This window comes from Lytechinus variegatus, chromosome 6 (assembly GCF_018143015.1).
Source record: "Lytechinus variegatus isolate NC3 chromosome 6, Lvar_3.0, whole genome shotgun sequence".
NCBI lineage: Eukaryota > Metazoa > Echinodermata > Echinoidea > Temnopleuroida > Toxopneustidae > Lytechinus > Lytechinus variegatus.
The window spans coordinates 16,516,388-16,527,975 of NC_054745.1; the positions used below are offsets into that span (position 1 = coordinate 16,516,388).

Sequence of the window (11,588 nt, forward strand, 5' to 3'; positions counted from 1 at the left end):
TTTGTATTTGAAGATTGTATAAGTTTGCATCAGGAACGACATACTAGCTAACATCTAGGCAGCGTACTAATAATTAAAGGATAAGTCCACCCCAACAAAAACTTGATTTGAATAAAGAGAGAAAAATTCAACAAGCATAACACTGACAATTTCATCAAAATCGGATGTAAAATAAGAAAGTTATGGCATTTTAAAGTTTCGCTTATTTTCAACAAAATAGTTTTATGAACGAGCCAGTTACATCCAAATGAGAGAGTTGATGACATCCCTCACTCACTATTTCTTTTGTATTTTATTATATGATATATGAAATATTTTGATTTTCTCGTCATTTTCATGTGAAATGAAGTTTCATTCCTCCCTGAACACGTGGAATTCCATTATTTTAACATTTTGTGCTTCGGGCAAGGAGGTCCTAATCGTCAAATTCGTAAAAATGGAAATATTGTATAATTCAAACAATAAAAAAACAAAAGAAATAGTGAGTGACATCATCGACTCTCTCATTTGGATGTAACTGGCTCGTTCATATAACTATTTTGTTGAAAATAAGCGAAACTTTGAAATGTCATAACTTTCTTATTTTACATCCGATTTTGATAAAATTTTCAGCATTGTGCTTGTCTGATTTTTCTCTATCATGTCTATTGATTCAAATCAACATTTTTCTGAGTTGGATTTGACCTTTAATTTTATCAGTAAATTTTCTTTCATGAATTGATTTTTCTCTTCTCTTAACATTGCTCCCATCTCGGATTCGGCTACGTCCATCAAGATATTGACCCAATTGAGTAAGTTTTTTTTTTTTTTTTAGTATGCAGTGCGTTTTATTATAGCCAAATGAAAAAAGCAACAACTTCAAAAGTGATATGTGTGACATTCTGCTTTACTAAAAACACTAAAGATTATTATAAATTAGTTAAAACTTTAATTTGTTATTTAAATTACAATACGCAAACTTGTCACATTTCTTAATATTTTGTTTATTTTAAGTTAATGTATGTCATAATGGTAACAATTACTGATAGTGAATTTCATGATTTCAATCCAATGATACAGAGAGATTCCCGACTGTATGCTAATACAATTCTCCCGTCACATTAACAAAGAGAAATTCTATGAGATTGGCAAGCAACTGGGATTTGATGACATAGAGTTACATCACATCGAGCGTCGTTCCCTGTACAATAGAAAGGATGCTAATATCCAAATGCTCTCGATGTGGAAAGCATCTCAATTATCATCAGATAAACCGGATGAAAAACTGAAGATGGTCTGGGAATCCTTAAATGAGGCTTCAAACGTGACGGACATGAATGGTATTCAAAATTATTTAAGAAAAGGAAATGCACACAAAATGAAAAAGGTGGCGACAAGTTCTAGTTTAGATGTAGATTTCAGTTTAGTAATGCATTTTGATACGTTACTGAACTGGAATCGACTACTAAACTAGAACTTTAAAAAAGGTTCATTATACGATCCCTTGTTTACAGCATAATGAGTAAAATAACATCCTAATTTATAGATTTAAATGTTGCTTGGTGCTTTTTAGGAAAAATAACACGCATCATAATTGAAAGGCAAGCCCTATAAACTTTGAAGGTTGGTTTGGAATTTTCTTTTCATGTCAACTTGTCATATAGTTCTCGTTGACAGGAATGGTTGACCAAAGAGGTAGAACTGGTAAAGATTGGCCTGGTCAAAAATTAGGGTTATAAAAAAAATTATATTACCTGCACATGTGATGACATTTTAATCTTTAGGGGAGGGGTTGCGTAAACACACCGAACTATAACAGTAATAGTAACTTTCTTACGGCACAAGTGGTGAGTTTTCAATGGTTATTATCAGGTAAGATTTATAAAAAAATGCAACAAAACCCTCTGGCTATATATCATATCATGCAGATGATGAGCAGAGTGATGATGTGACTCCTCTTGATCCGGATGTGAATTCTGACCCATCACCCCGAGAACCAAAAGAGGATGAAGATGAAGAGAATGAAGACTGGAAGATCATCGAATACTCAGAGTCAGGTAGGAACGAATAATAAGCGAGGGTGTGGATGGAGAGGGATGGAGAGATAGAGGGGGGAGGGGCTAAAAGAAAAAAAAGAGGAAAGAAGCCATTTTAATGAATCAAAAGGTATATATGTATCAGACGCGTTTTCGATAAAAACCAAAACCAAGAGACAAAAATTGCACCGTGCACGTTGTACCTTAATTGAAATTTCTAATAACATTCACCCAACCATATATTATTAAATCGTAGACAAAGATGACATTGTTGGAGACTTCGACGAGTATGGAGGTTCACCTGGGAATTCAGAACTTTGTGCAGTTGTTCGTCCAGTGGCAAACGTTACGTTGGCCTTACAAGTAGCTAACGCTCTTCGCTTGGACGTGAATGACATTATATCTCTCATTGCTCCGCACGACCCTGCATTAATGGAGAGATTAGCGTGGAAACTCCTGCATCAATGGTGTAGACGTCTAGGAAGACAGGAGAAGGAAGAGAAGATGACTACCCTTCTTCTAGGATACAACATCGAAGACACTCAACCAGGTTTAATCACAACTTGATTTTTTTAATCGCACTTGGTATTGTGTAAAACAAGTTTTATAAACAAATATGTTGGAATGAAAAAGGACACTTTGATAACATATCAACCCCCAAAAATGTTTCTGTATATAAACTGGGTTCTAAAATAAACTAATCAAAATTCACAAGCTCACCGCACAAATTCTACTCTATCAGTCAAAATGAACAAAATTTGACACAGGCTAGCTTCAATAATCTTCAGTAACCACATCTCAAAAATTGAGAGATTAGTTTAATAACAAAGAAGTTGTAGTCCCTCAAAGCAATTGGTTCCGGAATCCAAAGTCACAAAAGTCTCAATTTCAGTCTTAACGAAATGTTCATTATTTGTTTGACTGCTGTTGAGTCCATTCATGCATTATTCTTCTATAATCTCAATAGGTGTGTTTAAATTTTCATCCTAACATCCTGTAACTGCTTAGTTCCTGAGGCAATCAATTAAATATGCCGATAGTAATGACATGAACTTTAATAAACTGGTAAGTTTGTTTAATCCCATTTCATTTTCATTGGTCTTTCTCAAGTTGCCATTTTGTGACTTTGGGTTCCAGAACCAATTGATTAATTATTGACATGTGCTTATTAAAGATTATTGAAGCTATCTTTTGTCAAAATTTTGTTCATTCTGACCGGGTGGAATTGATGTAGTGCGCTTGTGAAGTTTGATAAGGTTCTTAACCCAGTTTATATATTGACAAAAGGGACACATGTGTCATCATGGTTCCATTACAATTGCTAATTGCTCCACTATAAATTCCACAAACTAATGGAATGGCCAACTTCAACCCTGGATTTCACCCCTACCCTATCCTATACCTAGCCCTAAACTAACATAAAACACCATTGCAACCCTAACCCACTATCTTAGACGAAATAAAGCCCGGAGCAATTGTCGCTGGGAAAATGTTGTGTCACCGTCCTGATTCACTGTAATTTTGGTGTGATTATGTCCTCCAAAATAAAGGTATTGATGAAATCTCTGTCAAGATTCGTACATCTGCAGACCTTATTGACCTCTCCCAACGGCTAGATTTACCAGCCTCTGAATTTTGTCAGTTGATGGCTTCATCTTTTACCTTTGAACCTGCCTTCATACGTCAAGTGATTCTACAAATGCTTCAGAGATGGGTCAAACAAGGAGGAACAAGACTGAGGTTGCTTGAAATTGTTCAAGCGTTTAATTTCAATGATGCTGCAGAGCATATAGCCAGAGGTAGGCTTGTATATTCATGGGACATAATTAAATCAAGTGTATTTTATTTTTTTAATGTGTGTGCTTTTTGTCGCGTAGACCTATCATATTTTTGCTTTTTTATTCTGCGTATTACATGGATTCAGTTTTTTTAATTATGAGGGAGCAATGAACAGCTCTCTTAATCTTTTAAGGGGAGCATTATGGGAGCACTACAAAAAAAAGTTTTTGACATACAGAAGGAGCTCTATTGTCCTATTTCAAATGGATGGAGGAACGCTCACTACGTTACAACCCACAGCCAAAGGAGACTAACAATCAGATTTAGATCTATGCAATATTTATCTCATTTAACTTTTTAATGTCATTCTTGCAAGTATTTTATTGCTTACAATATAATTATGTGCTATTTACAAAACCTTGAAAGAGAATGAGGCTGGCTCTAACAGTTTGATCATCGATTGACACTCGACACTCTTGTTAAATAATTGCTGAGGCGAGTGATAAATCGCTCTTCAAGAAATGGTTTAAGGAGAGCTGTAGGAAGTGATCACTTTCACAACTCCTGGTATTATGTAGTATCCATCCTTGTACAATAAATCTAACAATAAACCTCGACGGCCAAACGAACATGTGCCTTATTCCTATTATTTCTTACATTTCAAAGTTAATAATTTTGCCAGAGTTATATAATGCTTCTATTTGTGCATTAAAACAAAGGAGACACAATGTTTCGTCTTGTCCTAGCCACATCTCACTTTCTTTTCTTTTTTATAGATTTAATAATTTAATAAAAAGGAGACATAATGAAAGATCTTTCCGAGCCAAATCTTTTTTTATTATTGACGAAAAAAACACACTGAACTATCTTTAAAAAAAATATATCTATTTCTATAGTGGGCGCGTCGTGGTTTAGTGGTTATGACTCTCGCCTTTCAAACAGAGGGTCGTGGGTTCGAATCTTAGCCACGGCGTGTTTTCCCTCAGCAAGAAATTTAACCACACTGTGCTGCACTCAACAAAGGTGAGGTGAATGGATACCTGGCAGGATTAATTCCTTGAATTCACGAGCGCTGAAAGGCAGCTCGAGCTAAAGCCAGGGTAGTAGTAATAATAACATTGCGCTTTGGAATAGATTGTTTCTAGATAGATGGCATTATAAAAATGTCCATTATTATTATATTTATTATTATTTCCTGATCGGATTTATTTTTACTTCCAATGACAGCAATGCCACATCACCCTGGTTTCTTAGATCCGTTCACACGTGGCCTCATTGATCACGAGGGAGGAGAGCTGAGGATAGACGAACCTGATATTAGGGTATCCATCCCTTCAGGAGCGATCTCCAAAGGAATGAAATCACTTGTTACTCTCACTATCCTCAGTCTAAGTCCATCAAAGTTTCCTCTGGATCCTGAGGAGGTTCTTATAACACCACCCATCCGATGTTCCTTCAACCATCATCTTCTCAAACCTGCCACTATAGCGCTTCCACACTACATTGCTCCAAATCGATGCCAGCAGAAGAAGCAAGATTTGCGTGTGAAGCTTTATAGCAAAATAGAATCGGGTAATATAGGATATAGTATATGTAATATGAATTTGGTTCTCTTTTATGCTTTGTGGGCTTCGTGGCGTTGATATGTAATTTTTCAAATTTATATTTAGCCGCGTTTTCTCTTTTTTGTACACCCGATACGCCAAAGAGATGATGAAATGTAAAGCAACTTAAAATAATGTATGAGGTAAATAACTGTATTAGTTAATGTTTTTTCCAACACAGTACACTGGCTTGAACGCAAAGTATTTTCTCGTCTATCGTTAAATATTCTAGGAGAATTTGGTTACAGGACTTTGCTTCCTGAATCGTCGAATGGTTTTGAGATCTCAGAAGACAGGGTTACCTTCTCGACACGTCATCTTCAATACTTTGCTCTCTCTTCAAACGATATTCACGGAGTTCAGTTCATCTGTGAAGTATCACAGCCTATGTTCATGACCAACTTCCAGCATCCCAATCTTCGAATGTATATAGCGCATCCCTGCAATACTACAGTATGTACAGACCCTACGTTGATTATCAAGAGTTGCATTAAATGCATGGAAAATTACAATAGCAAAATCTGACCTTTTACGTGTTTTAAACATATAAAAGAAGCAAAACTTGTCGCATCTTTAAGAGATGCTCTCAAGTACATGAAAATTTGATCGTGAAGCAGTAATTATATATGTGTGTGTGTGTGTGTGTGTGCGGGTGTGTGTTGTATAGGTGTGTGTGTGTGCGTGTGTGTGTGTGAGAGAGGGTTGTGTTTGCCTGTGTTTGCCTGTTGAGGTGCCGAGCCGAGTGGTCTAACTTGTCTAAGGCGCCTTGCTATACATGGAAAGTCTGGAGTTCGATCCCCGGCCGCGGCACCTATGCCCGTGAGCAAGGCGTTTAATCTACAATGCTCTTTTATCCTGCTTTCAAATAAATGGAAATGCTATATGCATTATTGGTAACTAGATGTGCACTTTTTTTTCTTTTTTCTTTTGTTTCTTTATTGATTATACAATAATAATCATTGATAAAGAATCAATCAATAAAGAAAATGCATAAATTTTATCCAAACAGTGAATCACACGTGATATCTACATTTTTAAGAACGTTTATTTCCAGGGTGTAAGAGGACACAATTGCAGATTGTTGGAACCATTCTATGAAGTCACGACTGTTATCAAATTTAATCTGGAATCTGCTGAAGATGACATCAATATTTCATGTCTAACTGGCTCAGAGAAGACCCAGGAAACTGTAAGCATCTGAAGAACTTTTCTGTCACCCCTCTTTGATATCATGTAGCATATCTATGTCTACATTATATTACTGTGAAGCAAATCTACTAAGCGCTTAGCGCCTAACTTTAATAGGCGCGTTGAGCACTCTGCCACAGAGTGGATTTGGTGCTATAAATCCCATCTATTATTACTAAGAAAATGTTCTTACTATCTACCCTAGAATGGCTTGTTAATAATCACTATTATCTTCTAAAAACTTGATCAATTGCTTAAGGAAAATAAATAATGTGGTCTCTACAGAATGATGCAGAAAAAAAATCACGAGCCAAAAATGTTCGACAAAGATAAAATGATGATCGTAAACAATTTCTTGTATTAAAAGCAGTTCATGTCAATTATCAGATTCCATTGTCAATCTCTTTACTATATATAAAGGTTCATGCGTATTCCCTACTATCTGGAGGTTGTAATACTATCAACATCAAACTACCGTCCTCAACCCATGATAAGATTGTTCGTGTTTCCATTGAGCAAGGCCTGGTCACACTTGCAGCAAAAGAAGTTAATATCCATAAAGAAGGTATGTGAAAAAAAATCATATGTGAATGAAGACGGTTAATTTTTCAAGATATAAAAACCATCGAAACCAAGGCACTGCACCTCCATGTAAACCATAATCATATTATGTACATTATCATTTTAAAGAGAATGAAATGATCTATTTATTGGTATCAATCACACATTAATATTTACTAAAACCTCAAAGTCAGACTTCCAAAATTATATTCATATAGTTTATATATGTGTGTGTATAATACATGCATTTGTGTATATATTTATGTACATATATATATATATATATATATATATATATATATATATATATATATATATATAGTATTATGTAGGTAATCGGAAGAAAGAAATTTTGCTAATTGCACTTTAAATATAAGAGTACTGAAACAATCATATTGATTTCCATCCTTATTTGCATGATATCACGTCAAAAGGAATGCTAATGATGTATCAGGCATCATGTTCTTGACTTGACAAAAAAAAATCCATAATGAAATCAACTTTGGAATATATCATTCAATTAAGATAAATTAATATTTTATGGTGCATTTATAAGCTTGTGGAGTACTTAAATCCAGAAGAACTATGTTGGCTTTCTTTTTTTCTTTAACAGTGGAACCTGATTACGAAAAAACACAAAGGTAAGAGAATGTAAATCTTTTAACACGTATGAGATTAGAATCTTACAAATTTATCAGAAAATAGTTAAAATGCAACAATTTGGGGAAAAGGGTGATCAATGAATCATCTTTTAGCAGTTAAGATTTTTTTTTATCAATATCTCTGCAAAAAATTGTTCTTCAAAATTAAAAAAAACATGAAATTTCACAAATGCAATTTTATGATCACCTACGTGTTTTTTTTCCTTTCTTATTAGATGGAAAATATATGCAAAATAATTTCGGTACAAAATTCCAAGTTGATGAAAAAGAGTATGAACAGATTCCATGAAATCATGGATTGGTATTTTGTACCATTGATTTTATGATTACTCTTTTCTTAATAAAATCGGAAGGTGAATTTTGTCCGTATTTCAATTATATAGTAGCTCCAAATTTTTACATAACGATGCAGATTGTGTGGATCAAAGATAAACTCCAGTTGTGGTTACGAGAAAGAATTTGCACAAATTCAAGGAAATAATCACCAATAAACAAAACATAATCTTGAACAAAATGCTTCTGGTAGTAAATGTGTTTTTGCTTACCAATTAGCAAATTAAGAATTTTATTGCTGCTGCTGGTTATTTATGTATTTCGCCAAACAATAAAAAAACACAGTCCCATATGTGCCTATATATCATATGTTGACAATTCTCAGCGTGTTGGCTTTTTGCGTTGGTTTGAGAAATTGAACTGAACGTATCAGATCAAGATCTTTGATGATTATGTGAAAATTGACCTTGAATTTTCCAATGAAATTAGTGATTTGAAGTGTCTAATCTAACTTGACTGAACTCAGACTGCACTTCGTTTAATCCACATTCAGAAGAGGCCGATTGAGGTTCGTTTCGAACGACGTGATACAGGTGTTGACTGGTTTAGTCTCTGGAATAAAGAATGCAAGTGAGCTTGGTTACCAGCTAGGTTTCTCCCACTCGATGGTCAGCAAGTATCTTTCCAGAGCAGACTCTTCTGCAAGTATTGTCTCAAATGCAGGTCTTAAAGAGATGCTTCAAGACTGGAGAAAACGCGTCCGACCTAGTGAACAGGTTAAGAAACTTCAACTTGCTTTAGAGACCGTTGGGTTAAGAAATGAAGCTGAATTCATATTTCACGACACTTAGACATGTTAGTTTAGTCGATCCTCATAGGCTCAAATAATTTTCTACGAATCTTCCATGTCTTCTAAAGTAGGAACTAGAGATAAAAGTTTTGTAAACACTTTAATTGAGCTTGTTTCGTTACTGCATGTCAGGTACGCATTTTTAAGACTGTTAAAGGAGCGCCTTTGGTGATTTTTCCAGTAAAATGAAAGTTATGCTAACTCTGTACTTAAAGCATACAGGGTGCGTCTTTTTAGCTTTCTAAAATGTGCATGACAGTAATGTCATAATTAAACGATCTTGCTCTTACAAGGTCTAATTGACTTTATTTTATAGTTAATTTTACTTTGGGCAATTAAGTATATTCCTTTTATTAAAAAGACACCATTCTTCAAGTATTTAGAAATATGTGACTTTCGGATTGAAAGAAAATACATATTTGAATTACCAAATGATAGATACACAATGTACGTGTATAGAGAGGGTTCTTGCTGGTGGTACGTCGATGTTCATGACTTATTTTATAAAGTGTTATAGCAACAAGTAGCTTCAATTATACATTTGCTTGTGATTGGCAAAAGGTTGTGAATGAATTATTTTGTAGCTGCAATTATAAATGATATTTAATATGATGATGAGTAATTACATTTTCTGTGCAAAAAATCGTTAACCTTAGCAGACATAATCTCCAACTGGGGAAACTAATTATGCAGAGAATAATTTGTACATTCAATGTTAGAATTACACATTCATTCATTTCATTTACTCCATCTTCATGTGTGTAAACACACACACACACACATATATATATATATATATATATATATATATTCATATATATTATTCAATTAAGCATTTACCCATTAAATGTGAGCCCCTAAAAAGCAGAGGGCTTGTGAGGGGGGCCAAAAATACACGTAGTTCAACAATGCGTTAACATAAAAAGAGGAATAATGATAGTAAAAAGGAAATCAGTGGTTTGTACTACTTGTAATACAGGTTACGATATAAGACAATGCTAAAATTAACAAGAAAAAATGCAGGTCTTAAAGAGATGCTTCAAGACTGGAGAAAGCGCGTCCGACCTAGTGAACAGGTTAAGAAACTTCAACTTGCTTTAGAGACCGTTGGATTAAGAAATGAAGCTGAATACATATTTTACGACACTAAGACATGTTAGCTTAGTCGATCCTCATAATCTTCTAAAGTAGGAACTGGAGGGGAAAGATTTATAAACACTTTAATTCAGCTTGTTTCGTTACCGCATGTCAGGTACGTATTTTCATGGCTGTTAAAGGAGAGCCTTTGGTGATCTTTTCCAGTAAAATATAAGTTGATTTGGAGATGACAGAAAATGAAAATAATTGTATACTGATCAATATTACCAGAATTTATGAATGGAAGTTTGAATGCCCCCCCCCCTCCTGTGTATGCATGCAGCTATTTATCATGAAGTGTATAGTATAGCCAACACCTTACTAGTCGTAATGTTTTATATCTAAAGTAGATACAGAGCTCGTAATTTAGGTAACTCTTTCTGAATCTAAGAAATTTGTATAGCATTATTATCCCAGAATCTGACTTACCACTTTGTAGACCCTATAAATACCATTTATGTTGCATTATTTAAATGATTTGTCTTTGTCATAGTCATTTGTCATAATGTAGGCCCTCAAGTCCTGCAAGAATGCATTATATGAAAAAAAAAATTTCTGTTCGTGAGTGTGTACAACGGTAGTGATATTTAATCAAATTCTGGTCATTGGGTAAGGTAGTATGAATGAAAGATTGACTAATTTCAAGTATACGATATTTGCAGATTTACTTAAATATATTTGTTCGGTGTTTATAATCTCGTTTGTTTCATTTTATTGTTTACATATCCTATTTTGTGTAATCCTTATTAGCATTTTACTGAGACGTTAAACGTCGATCGACCTATGTTACAACCAACTCCAACATGTCCAATATTCTCAGTTCGGATTGCAAGTTTCAAGTTGTCGTTTATTTTATAAAAGGTACCACCTGGTGGACAATTTATGTTCATTAATGTTATAGTCATATCATCTGATTCATTTGACCTAACTACAATTTCATTTATCATTCCATTAAATTTAGATTTGAAGACCATCTAACGTGTAAAAGTTTTCGGTAATTTTTCACAATGTGACTCATTTCCATATCAGATTCTGTTAAAACTATTTTACAAATATTTTGGAACTTGTAATTGATTTGTAATCATTGTTATCATATTTCATTTGTATTTGTTTATATTTATAGTGTATGTTTGATTTGTATTTGCTTATGTTGATAATGGAAATGAAAAATGAAACTTGAACTTGACTACAATTATAAGCGAGCATACAAACCATAGAAAAACTATTATATTGTTTCTTTGTAAATATTTCGATGCTGCTTTTGTAAATAGTTATCACACACTCTTGGTTATTCATGTATTCAATGTCAATTAAAATATTCTTACGACTTAGGTGGTAGCCTATCGGAAAGATATAAGCAAAGATTATTTCCTTTCATCTTCAGGTTATTCCACACTTGCTGAGTCATTTTATATCAAGACAAGAAAAAAAAAATCATTTTGAACATGATGAAAACATTTCATAGAAATATACATCCACTGGGACGCGTCTTTATTCTTTACCATCCACACAAGACACA

The 11,588-nt window shown here is 34.0% G+C and overlaps 1 protein-coding gene across 1 annotated transcript; it reads left to right on the forward strand.

The window, feature by feature from the left end:
- Positions 1-1,991: 1,991 nt before the first annotated feature.
- LOC121417586 lies at positions 1,992-8,954 on the forward strand. Its single transcript, XM_041611322.1, has 9 exons — positions 1,992-2,031; positions 2,272-2,565; positions 3,566-3,814; positions 5,022-5,366; positions 5,631-5,851; positions 6,453-6,587; positions 7,007-7,151; positions 7,761-7,788; positions 8,636-8,954. The coding sequence occupies exons 1-9, from the start codon at positions 1,992-1,994 to the stop codon at positions 8,931-8,933; spliced, it is 1,755 nt and encodes a 584-aa protein (XP_041467256.1). The 3' UTR covers positions 8,934-8,954.
- Positions 8,955-11,588: the final 2,634 nt, after the last annotated feature.